Genomic DNA, 22,535 nt, shown 5'->3' on the forward strand with positions numbered 1-22,535 from the left:
ACAGATGTGCCGGACAAAGCAGAGGAAGATCGAGAGGAAGTAAAAGTTGCTTAAGAGGATGTAAATCGTCCAGTAGTGAGGGTAAACTCTTGAGGGGCGTTCAGTATACCTCCTGTGAAGTGAGTCGGAGGGACTGGGTGGGAATTAGCAAGGAAGATGGTCACTCGGGATTAAAGGACATCCAATGCCCTCTGGCCATACCGGAACGCTGGTCCAGCACTTTGTGTCATAGAAACATAGAAACATAGAAACATAGAAATTAGGTGCAAGAGTAGGCCATTCGGCCCTTCGAGCCTGCACCGCCATTCAATATGATCATGGCTGATCATCCAACTCAGTATCCCGCACCTGCCTTCTCTCCATACCCCCTGATCCCCTTAGCCACAAGGGCCACATTTAACTCCCTCTTAAATATAGCCAATGAACTGGCCTCAACTACCCTCTGTGGCAGAGAGTTCCAGAGATTCACCACTCTCTGTGTGAAAAAAGTTCTTCTCATCTCGGTTTTAAAGGATTTCCCCCTTATCCTTAAGCTGTGACCCCTTGTCCTGGACTTCCCTAACATCGGGAACAATCTTCCTGCATCTAGCCTGTCCAACCCCTTAAGAATTTTGTAAGTTTCTATAAGATCCCCTCTCAATCTCCTAAATTCTAGAGAGTATAAACCAAGTCTATCCAGTCTTTCTTCATAAGACAGTCCTGACATCCCAGGAATCAGTCTGGTGAACCGTCTCTGCACTCCCTCTATGGCAATAATGTCCTTCCTCAGATTTGGAGACCAAAACTGTACGCAATACTCCAGGTGTGGTCTCACCAAGACCCTGTACAACTGCAGTAGAACCTCCCTGCTCCTATACTCAAATCCTTTTGCAATGAAAGCTAACATACCATTCGCTTTCTTTACTGCCTGCTGCACCTGCATGCCTACCTTCAATGACTGGTGTACCATGACACCCAGGTCTCGCTGCATCTCCCCCATTCCCAATCGGCCACCATTTAGATAATAGTCTGCTTTCCCGTATTTGCCACCAAAATGGATAACCTCACATTTATCCACATTATACTGCATCTGCCAAACATTTGTCCACTCATCCAGCCTATCCAAGTCACCTTGCAGTCTCCTAGCATCCTCCTCACAGCTAACACTGCCCCCCAGCTTAGTGTCATCCGCAAACTTGGAGATATTGCCTTCAATTCCCTCATCCAGATCATTAATATATATTGTAAATAGCTGGGGTCCCAGCACTGAGCCTTGCGGTACCTCACTAGTCACTGCCTGCCATTGTGAAAAGGACCCGTTTACTCCTACTCTTTGCTTCCTGTTTGCCAGCCAGTTCTCTATCCACATCAATACTGAACCATTTTGTTATTTTAACCAGTATCTGCAGTTCCTTTATACTAAAATACTGTAGTGCAGAGAAATGGAAGAGCTGGTGTCTATGCAGCAATTTCCTAAACAAAAGCAGTTGAATACATTTAAAAGAATCTGTCTGGAATGGAATGGACAAGGCACAGTGAAATTCTCTGCTTGCATACCCAAGGAGCGCAAATAATCACCACATAATCGGTGCTGATATAGTTACAAAGAACCCTGCGCTTGCTCCTCCTTCCCCCCCCCCCCCCCCCCCCCCCCCCCTCACCCTGTTAACCCCCACCCCCCACCCCCCCCCCCCCCCAAGCACCCGTAGTCAGGATTGAACCTGAGTCTCTGGTGCAGTAAAGCAATAGCTCTACCGCCCAGCCACCTTTTATGTCTAAAACTGTTATCAGCATCTTACCCGACTCCAAAGGAAAGAGAATCACATGAGATTGAATTCAGAAAACTTAATCAAATTTATGAGAAGTGACCTCCCACATACAAATTGACTACCCCTAATTAGCCACTGTAACGCAAGGGTTAAACAGACAATTTCAGCTAAAATGTGAAATGGAGTCATTTCCCACCAACAACAAATAAATCATATAATTTCACTAATTGAGCAGCGCTACATCCCATAGCCCCTTGAAAACAAGATTCCGACGCGTTATCTCCTAGAATTGACCTTGCACATTGCCTGGGAACGTAGCCTTTCTCAGGTCATTCTATGGGAAAGCGTAGCATTGGTGAACAAAACATAACAGCAATAGTTGGGTAGACCACATGCGCCCCTTGTCGCTAGTAGCGCAGAAAAGTTGCAGACAAGGGGGGCTTATGATTGGCTCACGCAGGAGGCAGTGGTGCGGTCTGCTCTGATAAGATATGCCATAAAATATGTTGTTGGGCACCCTTTCGAAGGACCTTTCCAGGTGCTGCAACACGGCACCTCGACTTTTGTCATCAACTTGGGCAGTAGTCACGAGATCTGTGGATCATCTTAAACCGGCACAATTGGACATTGATCAACCAGTGCAAGTGGCACAGCCCCGATTTAGAGGGCGTCCACCGTTACGACCACACCCACCCTCAACTCTGCCGGTTGTGACCCCGAGCATAGGAGACATGTACACGAGATCAGGCCACCTCACTCGTAAACCTACTCACCTCCATTACTCCAGTTTTGGGGGGAGGGACCATATGGTGCCATCTTGTGGTCAAGCCATTTGTCACTCCAACTTTCAATTATCGGGCTCGAACTCTCACGTGCACACCGTGTGATTTGGGCCGATCAATCACGTCAGGCCTGCGCCTCATCTGCAGCCAGGACCAAACCCGGGTCTCCGGTGCCCCTCACCCCGTCCAGGGGCGGCCAGAGAAGTCGGGAGTCAGACTGCCAGCGCGAAGAAGCAGTGCTAAATCCAGCTCAACTCCGCCTGTCTCGCCGGGTTAACCTACCAGCCATGCCTGGACTAACGGGACACCAGCCCGGAGCGGTGGAGTTAGCGCTGCTTCGTGCTGGCTGTAAGCCTGGGCCGTCGTTCGTGGTAAGTCCAGGCAGGGCTGTAGGTTAACCCGGTGGGGGGGGGGGGGGGCACTCAGGAGGGGACAGACGGGGATGGTCCAGTGGTGGTTTGGCAGCGATTGCGGCGCCAGAGACCCGAGATCGATCCTGACTGCGGATGAGGCGCAGGTCTGTGTGCATGCCGCGGCACGGCTGCCGAGAGTGTTTTTCACTTGTGACCTATGGCCTGGGCATGCGCAGTCGGAATACCAAACTCGCTTATTATTAAACAGAGTATTTACACTATGCGTGGTCCTGTACAACCGTAACAATTTCAGATACAGGCATGACATGATATTCCAACTCCTGCACTCAATATCCTGAAAAATGTACCTTTTGCAACAAGTCAAAATTAAAAAAAAAAAAAAAACACTAATCATAAATGGGTGGCTAAATAATCATTTATAGAGTCAGACAGTCATAATAATAATAATAATACATTTTATTTGTTGGGTGCCTTTCAGACATCTCAAGGACACCTTACATAGATTAACAGGAATATAAACATATAATCAGAGTAAAATAAATAATAAAGACATCACAGAGACACAAACTAAAAACAGAATTCAGTCCAAAAACAGAAAATCAAAAACACAATGTGAAGAGAGAGCAGCGGCAGCCAAAGCGCGCCAGCGTCCACTCTCCCTTCACGGCAACCATCTTGGACAAAGGCTAACAGGATTACATTATAGACAAAAAAAAATCATGTGGGGAAGGCACAATGTCCGTCCCGCCCCCAAGTTCACCCCAAAGTCAGGCCTATTGAGGCCTCCGCAATTGCCTCTACGGAGGCCCGATGTTCCTGGCCATTCTCACCGGGTGGTGTTGACCCGGTGTCAGGAGAGTCCTCTCAGCGGCTGGGCCACCTGGAACGGCAGCTTTCTAGTTGGAGACCACGACTTCCGAAGCCGACAAGGCCGCGCCGGTTTGGAGCTCCCAGGCTCCCGATGATGAAGTCGGCGCTGCCTGCTCCGCTCCGCAGACCCGCAGCCCAGAGGTGTTGAACACGGCGGTCTCAGCTCACCGGTGCTCCAGCGCGTCGATCCAGCACGGCGACCCAGGCAAGGCATCGCCCGCTCCGCTCCACGATAGCGCTCCAGCGCTGTGCTGCCACTGAGGCCGAGGTGCTGGGCGGTCCTCGCCAGGAAACGGCGTCTCCAAGCCCGCTGGTAGGCCACGAGGACAGGCCGACGGGCAACCCGGAGATAAAGCTGCCTCACAGACCAGGTAGGGACCTAGAAGTAGAGTTGACACCTACCCCCCACTTTAAAAAGTCCATATCCCCTACGAATGAAAAACAGGACTCACTAAAAACCATTAAAAAAAAGCAAATTAAAATGGACGGTTGCTGGCTAGCAGCCGTTCCTCAAGATGGCTCCTCCTCCTCCTCCATAGAGCTGTACAGCACCAAAACACGCCCTTCGGCCCGAGGTGCCAAAGCCCACCAAGTTTCCTTACTGGCTGGTTATAGGGAGGTTGCACGCAGTCGAGGTCATGACCCGTGACCCGTACTGTTGCCACGCAACGCCAACTGGAGTACACGCGGTGAACTGCAGGTAAGCATTCTGGCAGCACAGCAGGCCCTTCTTCTGGCCCAGCATCCGGAGCGGTTGCACACTCACGGACCCCGGGCCATCTATCACTGCGGCTGGCGGTGGAAGGAGGAGGAGGTGGTCGGTGGGGTGGGTAGGGGGGGGGGAAGGAAGAGGTTGGGGTGTCGGTGCAGCGCGGTCAGTGAATCTGGGTGGGCGGAGGGAGCAGTCCATCCCCAACTCTGCTGCAGCTGACATTGCCCAGAGCCGCGGCCCGTCCTCACCCGGACCCGCTCCCGCCGGCCCCAGCCCCGTTCCACCCGGCCCTGGTCCCGCTCCCCCCGGCCCCGCTTCACCCGGCCCCATGTGTGGGCGCTGCCGACACACAGCCCGTGACAGTGCAGCCCACAGAGGGAGATGGGGCAGTGGGCGGCCTTGACCGGACAGCGCTGACCTCGGGTGGAGAGTGGGGGCTGTCCAAATGGATGGCCTCCTTCGGCGGCGTACACCTTGGTGCTCAGGCTCAGAGCAAAGATACTGATACATTCCCGCTTTCAATGACAGTAGCGACACATATTTACAGCGCAAAAAATGACAATTTCGGCTATTTTTAACATGTCTGAAGGTACGCGTTCCGTGTGTTAACAGTCTGTGCCGAGGCAGCCATGCCCTCCACATGGATTGATTTGGTCCGTGCATCACGCCCTTTGACCCGATGACCTTACACGCAACCCCCCTATATTTTGCCTACTTTTGGCCCATATTCTTCCAAATCTACTTTGTATGTTTAGCTGTCTGGGAGTCTTGTTATAACTGTACCTGCCGCTAGCGCTAACTCAAGAAGCTCATTCCATAGACCCATCATCTTCTGTCCCCTCAAAATCTTTCCCCTTTCACCTTGAACCTACCCTGGAGAAAAGACTGTGGCAATTCAACTTATCTATGCCCCTCATGATTTATGAATCTGTAAGGTGTAATGTGTATGATGTACGTTATTGGCTGCACAATGTTTGCTGTATTTATTTGTCCAAAGAAAGTGAAATATTAGTCATGTTTGAATATTGCTGAAAAAGGAAAATGGAGCATGTGACTGAAGATTGCAACCTGACCATAACTTAATCCAATATAACAGACTTCAAGTTAGTCATTACATAAGCACCTTGTTCGACTTCATTTCATCTTTCCACTGTAAATGGAGGTGGAAATTAGTAAATGAGTCTTCCACAGGTTAAATGGTTGAACTTCCGTTATTGAAGGTTCAACATTTGTTCGGCCTGGGCTAATTGGGCCGTAGGGCCTGTTTCCATGCTGTGTGACTCTTTGATCTTAGGAGTCGCCATGGACCCAAAATGTATCCAGGAGACGGGGAGGGGTGATACGTTGATGCCTAAAATGGAAATCTTCATATTGGGCACGGAAGCAGTAGAGATCGAGAATTGAGACCTATCTTTGCTTGAGACCCTTTGCAAGAGGAAGTTTGACATGTCCCCAACAACTCTCACCGACGTCTACACATGTGTTGTAGTAAGCATTTTATCAGGAGAAGTGCGTGAGATGTCTTGACAAAGCAAAGGTTCGATGTTCATAGTTTATGGTTCAATTCCTTGTTTTTATTTACAATGATCAACAATACATGCAAGTAAAGAAATACAACCTGTCAGAAGAGTAGCGATGGTGCATAGTTTATTTCAATATAAAGGTACACCAATCTAAATCTTGCTGAAGGATGAAACAGGGTGCATTGAAATTAGATGGGAAATGGAGTGGGTGATGATGGTCAGGGACGCGGCTTAGTGGTGGATTGGGCAGCTCCACTCGCGCTATGGGCGTGGCCAACGGATTGTCTCTCCCCTGTCCGCCTTTCGCTTTTATAAAGCGTGATCCTGCATTGAGCTGCCACTTCCGCAGCGGTGTCCATCAGATAGAGGTGGAGATGGCGGAGATCGCACCCATCAAGGCGGATATTGCCGCCGCTATCCCTCCTGATCTCATCAGTGGTCCCGTAACATCGGCTCCTCCCGTCGCACTCGCTGCCACGAAGAAGAAGGCGGCCTATCGCCCGCAGAAAGGCGCAGCGGCCGCCGTGGCCGAGCAGATCCTGGATGCCGTGGCCGCCACCAAGGAGCGTCAGGTCGCCAAGCTGGGCGCTGTAAAGAAAACCTCGGCAGCCAGCTGCAGGACGGACAAGGTCGGCGCCTGGCCAAATAAGTCTAACAAGAGCGCTCCATCTGAGGACGGCACTGACACTTCCGCGGCCACTCTCTCGGAGCGGGTTAAGGAGCTGAGAGGGGCAGAGTGCGAACCGGGACAAGGCAAAGTTCGGAACAAAAGGAACACCAAGAAAAAAGCGCCTGCTAGGAAAATGGGCCCGAGGACCGCCGCCCAGAGAAGGGCTAAGAAACCGGCGGCCAAGAGTCCCATCAAGCGCAAGGCGGCCAAGAAAGGGTCCAAGAGACCTGCCTCCAGCGCTGTGGGGCAGCAACGACGGGTAGTCAGAAAGAGGTAGACAAAACCCGTACAGCCAAACACAAAGGCTCTTTTCAGAGCCACCCATACATATTTATTAGGAGTTACTGACAATAGGGTAATTTCTCCCGGATAAATTTTAATTCATAGAAACATTGAGCTGTCACGCCCTCTTTCAGCTTTCTCCTACCCCCCATTGCGATCAATCTGAAGAAGGGCCGACCTGAAGCATCGTCTGTCCTTATCCTCAAAAGATGTTGCCTGACTCGCTGAATTCCTCCGACGCTTTGAGTTTTGCATAGAGACAGGCCCTTCATGATATATCATCCATGCCAACCACATTGCCCAACCGAGCTACTACCATTTATAGCCTGGCCCATATCTCCATACCCTTCCAACTCCCGTGCCTGTCCAAATATCTTCATTTAAATTCCGGAAGTTGTTGACAAAATAGAGGTAATACATCTATTTCATGTCTTCACGTAATTTATTCCGCTTCAAATGAAATAGTAAGATTTTTTCTCATTTTATAATTTAGATGTAATCGGCTAAAATGGATTATGTTTGTCACAATTATCAATTCATCTTTGTAGGAAGTTGTCATATGAGCTCACAGAATCTAAAATGCTAGACACGTATTCATGCAAACACCCGTGCTCCCAATCCTAATATAATTCTGCAAACAATTAGTGACTAACATTTAGGATAAGATTTGAAAAGTACATATAGCATGTCTAGGGAACTCCAACCTCAGCCCTTCACCGTCAGCTACCAATGTGCAATTGTGAAAAAAAAACTCATCCAGATCAATCCATCCATTCCCTGAGAAAATTATTGTATTTGGTTTGTAATATTGTTCTTATAGAAACATATACAATTTTTAAAGGATTGGATAAGCTCGATGCAGGTACTGGTTCGAAGGGCCGAATGGCCTACTCCTGCACCCATTTTTCTATGTTTCTAATATCAGCCATCAGCGGGCAAGTGGGACTAGTGGATATGGAGCATCTTGGATGGCATGAGCAAGTTGGGCCGAAGGGTCGGTTTCCAAGTTGCATAACTCTGAATCTATGACATGTTGAAGAAGTATAGAAGGACATAACAAAATCGGAGCAGGAATAGACCACTCTACCCCTCAAGCCTGCTGCACCATTCACTAATGTCATGGACGTCATCTACTCTTCTACATCAGTTCTCCATAGCTGTTCATTCCTTGCTTTACCTCGTTAAATTTAAGACAAATCGACCACTCTTTAAATACCTCGCCTGTACATCCTGCGAAGGAATAAAGTTCCAGAGATTCACGACTCTGCAAGAAGAAACGTTGTCTGGCCATTCTCCCCACAGTTGCTGCCTGACCCGTTGAGTTCTTTCAGCACTAACGGAATCAATGGATATGTGGATAAAACAAGAACGGGGTACTGAATTTGGATAATAAACCATGATCATATCGAATGACGGTGCTGGCTCGAATGGCCTACTCTTGCACCTATGTTCTACCTTTCTAATATGTATACAGACAGAAGACTAGGCCAGATCAGTGAAAGTATAGTTCCCCTCAGAAATAGAGGTGGGCATCGACGTGTGGTGACCCAGGAGATGGGCAACGTCCTCAATGAGTATTTCTGCGCAGTGTTTTTTTACCATGGAGAAAAACACGATGGTTAAGGAGATGGAATGGAGATGTCTTGTGGTTGAGGTGGGTTTAACGCACAAAAGCATATACATAATTTATGCACCCCAATGCACTTGGAAATTGAAATTGCAAACACATTCTTCCAATTTGAAAATTTAGAAGAACAGTTCTGGAGTGTAAATCCAATGGTCAATGCGAAGAGATAGTTTCCTTGTTGCAACCATGGTTCCATAGTAACTTAAGTAATTTTAGGGTTAAAATTAGGACTAGACACCCTTATCTCGTTCCAAAGTACTACAATCGTTTCCCTCACATTACTCGTTTCCCTGGCATAAAATCCATAGCTTTAAAAAAATATTTCATTTCCCATATAAACGAAACTGTTGTCGCAATTAATAATATAATGTCACAAATTGCAAGATAATCGACAAATATACGCAATTTTTTCCGTTGAGCAAGTGCATTGTTTATTTAATTTCACTTGATGTCGGCAGTGATAGGCCTGCGTCAAAGGATGAGACACGTGATATTTACTGCCTCGCGTTTCTTGTTGTTCTTCACCCAGGTCCGCGCATCCGGTATAAGAACAAGTGAGGCACCCGTTTATTTTTCACTTGTTAACCAGATATTTGGCATCATGACCGGTAGAGGAAAAGGTGGGAAGGGGTTGGGCAAGGGTGGTGCGAAGCGACACCGTAAAGTTCTCCGTGACAACATCCAAGGCATCACCAAACCTGCTATACGTCGTTTAGCTCGCCGAGGTGGCGTCAAGCGCATTTCTGGCCTCATCTACGAGGAAGTGCGCGGCGTTTTGAAAGTTTTTCTTGAGAATGTAATCCGGGATTCGGTAACCTACACGGAACATGCGAAACGCAAGACAGTGACAGCCATGGACGTGGTGTATGCACTGAAACGCCAGGGACGTACATTGTATGGTTTCGGGGGCTAAAAAATAAATGAGAAGTAATTAGAAAATCAAAGGTTCTTTTCAGAACCACCATATCATTCTAAAAGACTGATAACTTGGTTTAACTGCTTCGAACAAGAAACGCTCCATCATACACATGGCAAATCAATAACATTAAATTTATGTTAAAATAATAAACTTTGTCCCTCGACTCTGGTCACCGTCACCATCTAATTTATTTTCTTTATATACATAAATGGTAACATCACATTCTTCCCAATTCTACGGATTAAAATTACATCTAACAAACCACTTTCTAATTTGAGAGATTATTATCAACCAATTCATTTTGCCTTCTCTCCTTAAGTGTGCTAGATTTGCATGATGATTGTAACCACAGTTCCGGTATTATCTGATTAGATTGTCTGATTAGTCTTTGCCAGATCTATTGCACTTGCTGCCTTTGTGCTTCCGTTTAGGGAGGTGCTGCTGAAGAAATCTTGGGGAGTTGCTATAAATTGTGCAACGTGGCCACATTGATATTATGGTGGACAAGGTGCCAATCAATGGTATTCTTCTCTGAAAAAAAAGGCACAGGATGGCAGACACCCAGCGGGTCAAGCAGCATCTCTGGAGAAAATGGATAGGCGAGAGTTCTGGTCGGGAACCTTCTTCAGACCGTTCAAGGAAGGCTGCCCTCAAACCATGTAGGGCATCTTTCCATGAATGGATTCACACTTCTTGAATATATCAGTTGCAGTTACTCGGATGAGTGGAGAGTATTTCCTGCACTCTTGCTTTGTGGTTTAAAATCAACCTGTTTTTTTGCGAATTGCCCTTCACAGCTCCCTTTTGTAACCCGGGCAGCATCATAAGGGCAGCATTTATTGCCCATCCCTCACCATCCTTAGAACAAGTAGGGGTGAGATGCCTCCTTGAACTGTTGCAGTAATTGAACTTGAAGCAGAGCCCACAACATCTGTGTCTAACGATGCCAAGATAAACTCAGCTCATTTGCCTGCACATGATCCATATCGAGTATCCAGTGTAAATGTTACTCTCATTTATCAGGTTGTGCTGGATGTCCTAACTGTCTGCAGTCATTCTATGGGGTTGCAAATTACTGCACTGTAAAGCAAAGATTTTAGATAAATGATTCTATAATCATTGCTGTGAAGTAGCAGTACTAAGGTAAGCTCGCAGCTCCAAAGACACAGCATCCCGCAGAGACATGCAAGCAGGCCGACTCGCCGGACACACGACGAAGGAGGACACCACACAGGGCGCCGCGGTCTACAGATCCCGCGCGAAGTCCCGGCCAAAGATTATAGAGGAGCTCCTCTAGGATCTTTGGTCCCGGCCGTCGGAGCGTCGAGGTCGTAGCGAGTCAGGTCGGAACATCAAATTTGAAGTGAGTCGGGTCAAGGACGGAACCTCGTGGTCGGCGCAAGTCGGGCTGAAGTCCTAGCGAGTCGGGCTGAGGTCGGACTCTCGAGGTCGGGGCGCGCCTCAATGAATAAAGCGGGACCTGGCCTGAAGCGCCGTCGAGAACTGTGGGGTGCTTAGAGATTGGTGCCGACATATTCTCCCAATCATGACTGGGCAAAATATTATCACAGGGTACTAATTGTACCTTTTCATTTACACCAGCCTCCGACCTTTGAGGAAATGCTATTGGATGCAATTGCAATCAAAGCTCCTCTAGGATCTTTGATTGCAACCTTTGCTTGCTGGTTTAAAAAAAATATTCATTGGCCGAAATGTAATCAATTAATTGGTTACCGTTTAATTCATGAGGTGACATTTTATGCAAAATACATCACTTCGCAGTCGCTACCTGTAACCACGGTGATATTTATTTTCAAATGTCGCGCAACACTATTTAAATGTAGCGGGTTTTAAACCGCCAGAGCTCCAGTGCCGTGAAAACAAACCGCACGCTTCCAGACAAAAGCATTTATCATCAAAAAAGACATACAGGGAAGACCCTGTGCTGGGAACTATTGCTTGGAATGAGGATTTTAAATGATAGACTAGACTAAGTGGGGGTCCCATGTTAACACGGGAGGGCTGATCCCCCAACGCAATATTCCACCTCTCCACCAGTTCCAATATTGATGGCCAGTGGTGGGGGTGGGGGTCCTGGAGCGCTGGTATGGGGTGTTGTGGGCTGAAGGGACTGGTTTGCAGAGGGCTAGTATGGACATTGTGGGCCAAATGGATTCTTGGGGTGGCAACTTAGTCCCTCAAGCCTGATGTGCTGGCAGCTCGCTCAAGGCTGTTGGGCTGACAGTTGACTCAGGCTTGAAGGAGGTTGTAAGGCCACCAAATTCAAATCCATTTTCCTACCACTTCAAGCAGGATGCAAGGCCACCAAATTCGTGCAGTTTCATACCACTTCAACCAGGGTGCAAGGCTGCCAAATTCTGATGCAGTTGCCTACCATTTCAAGCAGGGTGCAAGGCCACCAAATTCAAGTGAAGTTTCATACTTCAAGCAGGGTGCAAGGCCACCAAATTCAAGTGCAGCTTCATACCATTTCATGCAGGGTGCAAGGCCACCAAATTCGTGCAGTTTCGTATCACTTCAAGCAGGGTCCAAGGCCACCAAATTCAAGTGCAGTTTCATACCACTTCAAGCAGGGTGCAAGGCCATCAAATTTAAATGCAGTTTCATACCATTTCATACTTCAACTGAAACCCCCACCAACTATTTGCAGTGCTTTTACTTCAACCGAAACCCCCACCAACTATTTGCTGTGCTTTTGCTTCAACCCAAATCCCCACCAACCATTTGCAGTGCTTTTACTTCAATCCAAAACCCCACCAACCATTTGCAGTGCTTTTACTTCAAACCAATCACATTTTCAAACCACATTAAGGGCACTCAATGTCAGTAAAACCACACTCACAGTTTAGTAGACATGTGTTCAATGTAGGTCATGGGTAATTTTTTTTGAGCCATCTTGGGAACCGGCTATATAGAGTACGAAGCGCCACGTTAGTTATGCCAGCTTAATATAATAACATTAATGTTATTATTTTAAGGCACATTAATGTGGGGCCTCATTATAATCATTTTTGGTTATACACAAGTCTGCAGCCATGATTAAGCGATTCGAGTCAGCTTGTACCATAGCAACAGCGTTCCTAGCTCAGTGTACTTACCGCGTAATCTCCGAGGAAGTGATTTCTTCTAAGTTTGGACCATGCAATTAATTTAATTAATTGTGCAAACTTTTTCGAATGGAATTGCAGTAAAAAATGCACGCACTCTGGGAGCGAAAATGTGGGAAGTTTCCCCGATCTGTCTTTAGGTGCTTGCATTCACTCATTAACTTTTATTCACATATTAAAAAGTAATTAAGAGGCAGGTAATTTGTTTAGCTATAAGGTCATCGGGTCAAAGAACATGACGCACGGAGCAGCTCAATCCATGTGGAGGACATGGCTGCCTCGGCACACACTGTTAACGCATGAGACACGTACCTTCTTACCTTTTAAAAACCACCAAAATTGTCATTTTTTACGCTTTCGTTGAAAGCGGGAAGGTTTGCTCTGAACCCGAGCCCGGAGGTGTAAATGGCCGAAGGAGCACATCCCTCGGGACAACTCTCCCCCCCGATGTCAGCGCTGCCCAGCCACGGCCGCCGCCTCCCCCTGTGGGCCGCACTGTCACGGGCTGTGGGTCGGCAGCGCCCACACAAAGGCCGGGTGTAGCAGGTCTGGGGCCAGGGGGCGAGGGGCCAGGGGGACGAGGGTGCGGGGCCGGTGGGTGAGGGGCTGGGGGGGGTGGATGAGGGTCAGGGGCCAGGGGGGCCAGGGGCCCGGGGGGGAGAAGGGCCGGGGCCAGGGCTCCAGGCAACGTCAGCTGCAGCAGAGTTGGGGACGATCTGCTCAATCCACCCACCCAGGACCTCTTCTTCCCTCCCCCACCCCAACCCTCACCCCTGGCTGTGGGGATAGACGGTCCGCGGGTGTGCAACCAGTCTGGATGCTGGGCCAGAAGAAGGGGCCACTGTGCTGACAGCCGTAGTAAATGCTTACCTGCAGTTCAGCGCGTGTACTCCAGTTGCTGTTGCGTGGCAACAGTACGGGTCACGGGTCGTGACCTCGACTGCGTGCAACCTCCCTATTGCACACATTAAGTAACAAAATGGCCAATTGTGAAAATGTACACTGAATACGTTCTTATCTCCTTCTCATTTAAGAATGAGGACATATAATGTAGATATATTTAATTTTATGAATCAAATAATAATGCAATTTAAAATTTCCTCAACTTCCTCAAGCATAATTTAGACAACATGATATAATGGGACTTCAAAAAATCAAGATCATGTTCAAAATCATGATCATGTTAAATTCAAAACTAAATTATGGTAGCAATGTACAACATTCATGTTCAAGCAAGCACTTCTATATCAGTATATGAATGTATACACTACATTTTATAACGCTAATTGGGATGTTTGGTGAACTGTATGGGGTGGGAGGACCCATTGCTCCTCCCGTGTAGCAGGTTGTGCTGCACAGGGCAAAGGGAGGTGTCTTGTATATAGTTTATCCTGTGTGTGTGGGAGTGTGCAGTCAGATTCTGTGTGTGCAGCCATTTTTGAGTTGCCTTGCTGCTAACTTTGAAGTAATGTAATAAAGACTTCTGTGGTACCTTGAAGACTCTCAAGTACTTGTGCAGACCTAGAAGACGAACAAGAACATGGTGTCAGGAGTGGGATTCGTTGGATTGCATCCAAAGACCCAGATAACAGCCTATTTTTTGTTTTAAAAAAAAATATATTTTTTTTAGTTCTGTAGTGAACTCAAACTAACATGTCTCGGCAATTCGATCATTTCGATCCCGAGCGAGAAAGGTGGTCGTCGTATTTAATGCGAGCTGAGTTTAATTTTCAAAGTATGGCAATTATGACACCTGAGGAAGAAGGCTCTCTTGTGTTCGTCGATGTCTCCAGAAAGATTAGCACTGCTTCAAAATTTAATTACAGAAGAGGTAACTGACGTTTCATATGCTGAGATCACATCGGCCTTGAAGAAAGTCGAAATTTCCTTGCAGCTCGCTTTGTTTTCTACCGGACGGTGCAACAGGAAGGGTCACCAAATTTCTTGCCGAACTTCGCACCAAGGCAAAAGTATGCGATTTTTAAACTCGATGCTGCGAAAAGTGCCAAGACAATGCGTTGTGGGATAGACTGGTCATGGGCTGCAGGCATGCATTCATCCAGCAGGTGATTCTCAAGGAATCAGACGCCTCATTGAAGAATGTGCTGCAGTGTGCTAAGATGGCCGAGCTGCTGAGTAAAGAACTGCACAAAATGGCCGGCAAAACAGCGTCCCTCAGGAGATGCATACAGTTCCGTTCAGTCGGATGGACGCTGTCGACAAGTAACTCTGCCGTCTTGAAGAAATGGGAATTATCACCCATGTGGACCATTCACTGGGCCACACCCAAAGTTGTCGTTCAGAAGCCTTGTGGCAAGGTGCGCATCTGTGGCTAATAGTAAGTGACTGTAAACCATCAATTGAACATTGATCAACACCCCATACCAAGAGTGGATGAGCTGTTCGTCAAGCTGCAAGAAGGACAGTACTTCTCGAAATTGGACATGTCCGATGTGCATCTCCAAGTGGAACTAGATGACGAGACAAAAAACATGCTCATGATCAACACGCACAAGGGACTGTTCAGATACAACCGATTGTCGTTTGGACCGGCGCCCGCCATCTTCCAGAAACTGGTCGACAATCTGGTTGCCGGGATTCCGTACGTAGCTGCCTACCTGGATGACATAATTGTCACCGGCTGGACAAGGAAGAACACCTGAAGAACCTAAAACAGGTCCTCACGGCACAGAACAACTACGGCATGAAGTTGCGCATAGACAAGTGCGCATTTTTCCGACAACAGGTCACATATCTTGGACATGTGATCTCGGCAAGTGGTCTGAAGCCATCGGAAGAAAGAGTGGACGCCATTGTTAAATTGCCGATGCCCAAAAATGTGAAGCAGCTTGAAAGCTTCATGGGCAAGGTTAACTACTATGGCAAGTTCATACCGGCATTCGACTTTGTGCGTACCATTGAACCACCTGCGAAAACAGGACGTCGAATGGCACTGGTCCAAAGAGTCAGCATTCACCAGGTTGAAGGAGATGCTTGCCCAGAAGACACATTTGGTCCACTATGACCCATCAAAGCCAATCTCGCTGGCCGCCGATGCAGCTGTGATCTTACAAACGACGCCGAATGGCAAGGAAGAACCAATTGCATTTGCATCCAAAATGCTGACAACTGCCAAGTAAAACTACAGCCAAGTGGAGAAAGAAGCAGTGGCGATCGTGTTTTGTGTCCGGAAGTTCCACCAATATTTGAGTGGGCGACATTTCCTGCTTATCACCGACCACAAGCCCCTGCTGACTATTTTCAGTCCTGAGAAAAGTTTGCCTGTCATGACGTTGCAGCGTCTATAACGTTGGGACATGATTATGATGGGATATGATTACCATAACTTTTACTGACAGTCTGCTGAGCATGCCAATGTGGATGCACTGTCTCATCTACCGATTGGACCCGACCTGACATTCGATAAAAAGGAGGCAATTATGGAAATTAAGATGGACGTGAACGTGCTAAACATGCGGATCATCGCCGATTTCCCCATCTCTGCAAGGACGGTTGCCAACTATACGAGCACAGACCACATTTTGTCGAAGGTACGACATTTTGTCACTCAGGGGCGGCCGAACAGTCCTGAGCTGGACAAGGAAATCTGCTCACTCCAGAATGCGCAAACGGAAATCTCCTCAAAGGATGGCATTCTGCTCTGCTATGGTCAAGTGATCATTCCAACGGAACTGCGATCGCTAATTCTGAAAATGTTGCACAAGACATACATTGCAATTGTGCAAACTGCGCTACCGGTTGAACTCCAGCAGAGATGATACTTGGACATCAAGTGTGCTCTTCCCTATCAGTTTTTTTTTTTTTTAATTTTTTTTTATTTTTTTTTTTATTTTTATTAGAAGTACGGTAAATTACAATCCTACACAACACATATATCTTAATACATTTTTTGTACCGCTTCATTTTTTTTGAGCTTTAAGAAAAAGGTAGAAGTAAGGAAAGTAAAGAAAGTGCAAGAGAGTCGTGAAGTGCAAGAGTGTTGGGAAAAGAAAGCCCCTTAGGAAAGAAGTTAGAGAAGGAAGTAAAGTGAGAAAATAGACCCTAGAAAAGAAAGAAAGAGAAAATAGAAACAATCGCTCTATTATAACATTAAACTCCGCAGAAAGGGGACTACCAACCAAGTCTGTTTTTGTTGTTTTACCTCCCGTTACCAGGTCCTGATACCACTTATTTATATATTTGTTTTTTTTTTAATTACTATTGCACCTCATACTTGTAATAGGTCCAGAAACATAGACCACGTCTTTTGGAATTGGTCTGCTTTACCTGCTAGGAGGAATCTCATCTCTTCCAGATGTAATGTTTCAAACATATTTGATATCCACATTTTTATTGTTGGTGTCGGCGCATTTTTCCAGAATTTAAGTATAAGCTTTTTTCCCATTATTAGCCCGTAATTAAATAAATTCTTCTGAAACACGTTTAATTCAGGGTTACCTTCCGATATTCCGAAGATAATCCATTCTGGTTTTGGTACCAGTTTTATTTTGATCAATTTTGAAAAAATATCAAATATTTCATACCAGAATTTTTGGATTTTTGTACAAAAAACAAAAGAGTGCGCTATGGTAGCTTCTTGACACAGGCATTTATCACAGATTGGTGAAACATTAGGGAAGATTTTATTTAATTTAGTTTTTGAATAATATAATCTATGTAATGTTTTAAATTGGATGAGCGTATGTCGTACGTTGATCGAACATTTATGCACCTGTAGTAAATGATTATCCCAGGTCTCTTTTGAGATTTTTATAGCTAATTCTTGTTCCCAATCTTTTCTAATTCCATCTGTTGTGGGTATTTCTATGTTTAAAATGATATTATATAGGTACGATATTAAATTAGCTGATTCCGCCTTGGTCTTCATTGCTTCATCCAATAAGTCGGAAGGCATATTATGATAGTCTTTTGTGTGTTTTTTCAGATAATCACAAATTTGAAAGATATTTAAAATATTGGTTATTTTTCAAATTATATTTCAGTTGTAGTTGTTGAAATGATAGTAAATTCCCCAATTCATACAGATCTTCGAGCGTTTTAATTCCCATTCTTTCCCATTGTATAAATGATTTGTCTATGATTGATGGTTTAAACGATGGATTATTGACTATTGGTATTAAAAGAGATAGGTTTCTTAATTTTAAATTCTGTTTTATTTGTTTCCATGTTCTTATTGTGTTATGTATAATTGGATTTTTATTATAATTTTTATTATTCAAATTTATTGGTGAGAGGATGGTCGCTCCTATATTACTCGGGGAGCAGTCCCCTTTTTCCATTACCATCCAGTCCGCCTGCTGTGCAGAATTGTCCAGCAGGTGAATCATATTTTTAATATTTACTGCCCAATTATAATACATAAAATTAGGGAGCGCTAGACCCCCCAGCTCTTTTCGTTTATTAAGGTGTGCTATTTGTATTCTATGGGATTTATAATCCCATATAAAATTTGTAATGTCTGAGTCCAATTTTTTGAAAAACTTTTTTGGGAGATATATAGGTATTGATTGAAATAGGTATAATTTGTGGTAAGAAAACCATTTTAATAGCATTTATTCTGCCTATTAAGGACATCGGAAGTGTTTTCCAGAATTTAATCAAATTATTCAATTTCTTGAGTAAGGGATTATAATTGGCTTTAAACATATCCTGGTAATTTCTAGTAATTTCAATTCCCAAATATTTGAATTTTTCTGTAGCTATTTTAAAGGGAAATTTCCGAAGATGTGTTGAGTCTTTTGGTTTTATCGACATAATTTCACTTTTGTTCCAATTTATTCTATATCCCGAAAAGGATCCAAAGTCCTCAATTAAATTTAATATGTTTGGTATACTAATTTGTGGTTTTGTGATGTACAGTAGTACATCATCGGCATATATGGATATTTTTTTCTTTGAGTATTTTGTATTATAACCATAAATATCCGGATGTGTTCTTATTTTTTCAGCAAGGGGTTCAATTACCAAAGCAAATAACAGCGGTGATAATGAGCATCCTTGTCTATTGCCCCTTGATAGTTCAAATTTCGAGGATAAAATATTATTAGTTAATATTCTAGCCGTAGGTTTGTTATATAATAGTTTTATCCATGCGATAAAGTTTTCTCCCAATTGGAATTTTTGCAATACTTTAATCATATAATCCCATTCTACTTGATCAAACGCTTTTTCTGCGTCCAGTGAGATAATAGATAACTCTTGGTCGTGAACCCCTATCAGTTTTAAACCCGACCCGTAACTCTTATACGGCGTGCACTCAGCCAACGAAGTCGAACAAGTCCAAATTCGAAATTGGTGACTACGTATATTACCGCAATGATATGGCCAAGGAAAGCAAATGATGCGCTAGAAGGATCATGGCTCACACTGAAACCAAAATGCGCACCGTCCACCAACAAGACAGACAATGCAAACGCATGATGACCAATTAAGAAGCCGCGTTCCTCCAGCGAAGACTGCGTAGAACCTGACCAAAACCAAGCAGTCGGATACCCCGGTGCTGAATCGTGTGGATACTGGAGTGCTTGACTTTGACGAAGTTCCGCCAGATGAACTCCCCGCCGATCTGCCTGTTGTCCTTCATCGATCAACACATTGCAATCGTGGTACTACCCCAAGTCGACTCATTCAGGAATAGAGACGAGCAAACAGGAAATGGGGAGTGTGATGTTTGTTGAACTGTGTGGTGTGGGAGGACCCGTTGCTCCTCCTGGTGGCGCTGCACAGGACAAAGAGAGATGTTTTGTATATAATTTAATCCAAAGATCCTACAATGGTGCATGATAGACCACTCCTGCTAAATGCAATGGGGCTTACGTGTATTACACAACGGAACGTGGGCCTTTTTTTCATCCATTTCCGTAACCGGATCCGACCCGACCCGACCCGACTCGCAGCGTAATCAACGTTGCGGGGGATCAGTTTGTGTGAATACATTTAAATTCTGAAAATGAGGAGAAAATATATATATACTAGACTCAGTGGGACCCGTTGGGTCCCATGTTCACACGGGAGGGCTGGTTCCCAAACGCAATATTCCACCTCTCCACCAATTCCAATATTGGTGGCCATTGGGGAGAGGCTTTCTGGAGCACTGGTATGGGTTCTTGGGGTGGCAGCTCAGTCCCTCAAGCCTAATGTTCTGGCAACTCACTCACGACTGGTGGGCTGGCAGTTGACTCATGGCTATTCCTTGAAATTCCATTTCAAGTATGGCGCAAAGCCACCAAATTCAAATCAATTTTCCTACCGTTTCAAGCAGGGTGCAAGGCCACCAAATTCAAGTGCAGTCTCATACCACTTCAAGCAGGGTGCAAGGCCACCGAATTCAAGTGCAGTTTCCAACCACTTCAAGCAGGGTGCAAGGCCACCAAATTAAAGTGCAGTTCCATACCCCTTAAAGCAGGTTGCAAGGCCACCAAATTCAAGTGCAGTTTCATACCATTTTCAGCAAGGTGCAAGGCCACCAAATTCAGTGCAGTTTCATACCACTTCAAGCAGGATGCAAGGCCACCAAATTCAAGTGCAGTTTCATTCCACTTCAAGCAGGGTGCAAGGCCACAAAATTCAAGTGCAGTTTCATTCCATTTCAAGCAGGGTGCAATTCCACCAAATTCAAATGCAGCTTCATACCATTTCATGCAGGTTGAAACCACCATAAAACCATACAAAACACCAAACTCACAGTTCAGTAGACATTCAGTGTGTTCAGTTGATTCACAGCTCAGACAGTCGTGACCTCTCCCTCCCCCATCATGCAGAGACTGAGCCACACCCACACTTCCGGATTTTATAACCCCTCCCACCGGAAAAGGATTGGCCTTGATGGCGTGATTGACAGGAGATAGATTCTCAACATTTTTTGGAGCACTGGTATTGGGGTGGCAGCTTAGTCCCTCAAGCCTGATGTGCTGGCAGTTGACTCATGGCTATTCCTTGAAATTCCATTTCAAACAAGTTGCAAGGCCACCAAATTCAAATCTATTTTCCTACCATTTCAAGCATATATATATATATATGTATATGAAAGAGTTAGTTATTAATTGATTGTTGTCATATTTAAGCTTTCCTGTTGTAAAAGGCCAATTGTAATGCATGATGGGATTTGGACAACTCCCATCGTGACAAGGGTTTTTTTTAACCTAAGTTGAATAGTTCACAGCTCTCTTGAAAAACAACTCCATATTTGGAGGTGGATGATGGTTTTTGTACATTACATCATGCAATTGGTTTTATATCTGTACATATATAAACTCTCATTTTCTGGTATTTCTGTGTGTGTGCTGCTGGAGATTCAGACGTAAAACTGGTGCCTCTGGGTCTCTAGGTCTACACCCGTCATACGTTAAATTAAAGCTTTGTATGGTCTTAAGAATTTGTACTTTGTCTATCTTTTTAAGTGAACTTTTTCAGATGGATGTAGAGATAGATAGATAGATAGATAGATAGATAGATAGATAGATAGATAGATAGATAGATAGATAGATAGATAGATAGATAGATAGATAGATAGATAGATAGATATCCCTCTCTCTCTCTCTATCGCTATAGAGATCTCTATCTCTATTGAGATCTCGATAGAGATAGAGAGATATACAGTGTATTAAGGTATATCAGTGCATATTGTATGTTAGAGCAAAACTGCAAGAAAGATGGGGTGAGGAGGATGGAAGGGAGGGAACTGGGCAGAAACAGACAGATTAAGCAGGTAGGGAAACATTTATAAAGAAAATGAACAAAATGATGAATTTGGTAGATGAGCTATGTCACACACAGATAATGTTCCCCCGCAACACTGATTGCACTGCGAGAGGCATAACGGAAGTCGGGTCGGGTTTCCCAAAATGACGGAGGTTCCGCTCCGTTGCGTACTACACATCAGTCCATTGGATTTTGCAAAAGTGGTCCATCTTAGTCTTCTATGATCTTTGGTCCCAACCTTACCCCACCCCCATGGTCCACAGCCGAGGAGGGGGCAATGGCACTAAGACAATGGGCACTGATTATGGCCTTGTATGATGACGACTGGAATTATGAGAGTACTGAAGACTGAAACTTGACTGCTTCTCTCCTTTCTTATTTGGTTAAGACTGCGTCGCCTCGCATCAGGAGGGTAGTACTCCCGCTCCTGGGACCGGGGGTTTGGGCATCTATAGAGACTGCCCTCAATGCACTCGAGGGGTTGAACCATTTGACTGACCACGCCTGTTTGAGGCAACAATGAGGAGAATTGATGCATCCAATCCCAGGCCAGGGGGGTGGGGCTAAGGGGCATCTGTCAAGAAACAAACTGTTTCTGGCCCTCCTCCAAGCTGGAGTGGATAAACAACAGACAGACGGCGTTCCCACTAGCACCCTCTATACCCTTTGGAAAATACATTGTGAGAAAAAGGGGAATCATTGGCAGAATTAAGAAAACTCGGCCCAAGACGAGAGCCCCCGGGATGGACCTCCCCGGTTCACATAGACTAGGGGTGTGGTTAGGGTCCCCAGCAGATATTCTTGGCTAAGGTCCAAGGCCCACCCCAAAGTATTATCTTTTTGGGTATTCAGTGGCACGCCGGCCACAGTGACATCCCAGAAAAGTCTCGAAACAAGATTCTCACCGCTGAGGTTCCCCGGACCAAACAGGATGCCCAGCGGGTCATTGGCCTTTTAGGGTATTGGCGAAAGCACATCCCCCAGCTTACTATGCTGCTTCACCTGCTCTACCACATGACCCGGAAAAAGGCCACCTTTGAATGGGGCGCTGACCAGCAGGCATCCTTTGAGATTGCAAAGAGGGTTGTGGAACAGATGCTCGTGCTTACGTTATGGTGGGAGAATATCCCTTTTGAATTGCAGGTTCCAGCGACCGCTCATGAAGCGGAGTGGAGTCTG

The 22,535-nt window shown here is 45.6% G+C and overlaps 2 protein-coding genes and 1 pseudogene across 2 annotated transcripts; 2 read left to right on the forward strand and 1 right to left on the reverse strand.

Annotated features, from left to right (window-relative positions):
- Window positions 1-22,535, reverse strand: part of LOC129715338 (uncharacterized) — a 126,095-nt pseudogene that overhangs the window by 34,743 nt on the left and 68,817 nt on the right.
- LOC129715337 (histone H1-like) lies at window positions 6,273-6,956 on the forward strand. The gene has a single exon (XM_055665211.1). The coding sequence runs from the start codon at window positions 6,273-6,275 to the stop codon at window positions 6,954-6,956; it is 684 nt and encodes a 227-aa protein (XP_055521186.1).
- On the forward strand, window positions 8,994-9,972 carry LOC129715342 (histone H4-like). The gene has a single exon (XM_055665216.1). It carries the CDS (start codon window positions 9,037-9,039, stop codon window positions 9,499-9,501), a length of 465 nt encoding a protein of 154 aa, XP_055521191.1. The 5' UTR covers window positions 8,994-9,036; the 3' UTR covers window positions 9,502-9,972.

This window comes from Leucoraja erinacea, unplaced genomic scaffold (assembly GCF_028641065.1).
Source record: "Leucoraja erinacea ecotype New England unplaced genomic scaffold, Leri_hhj_1 Leri_112S, whole genome shotgun sequence".
Classification (NCBI taxonomy): Eukaryota; Metazoa; Chordata; class Chondrichthyes; order Rajiformes; family Rajidae; genus Leucoraja; species Leucoraja erinaceus.

Bases quoted from the DNA above. Each gene is read 5' to 3' on its own strand.
- LOC129715337 (XM_055665211.1), top strand. From the start codon at position 6,273: ATGGGCGTGGCCAACGGATTGTCTCTCCCCTGTCCGCCTTTCGCTTTT.
- LOC129715342 (XM_055665216.1), top strand. From the start codon at position 9,037: ATGTCGGCAGTGATAGGCCTGCGTCAAAGGATGAGACACGTGATATTT.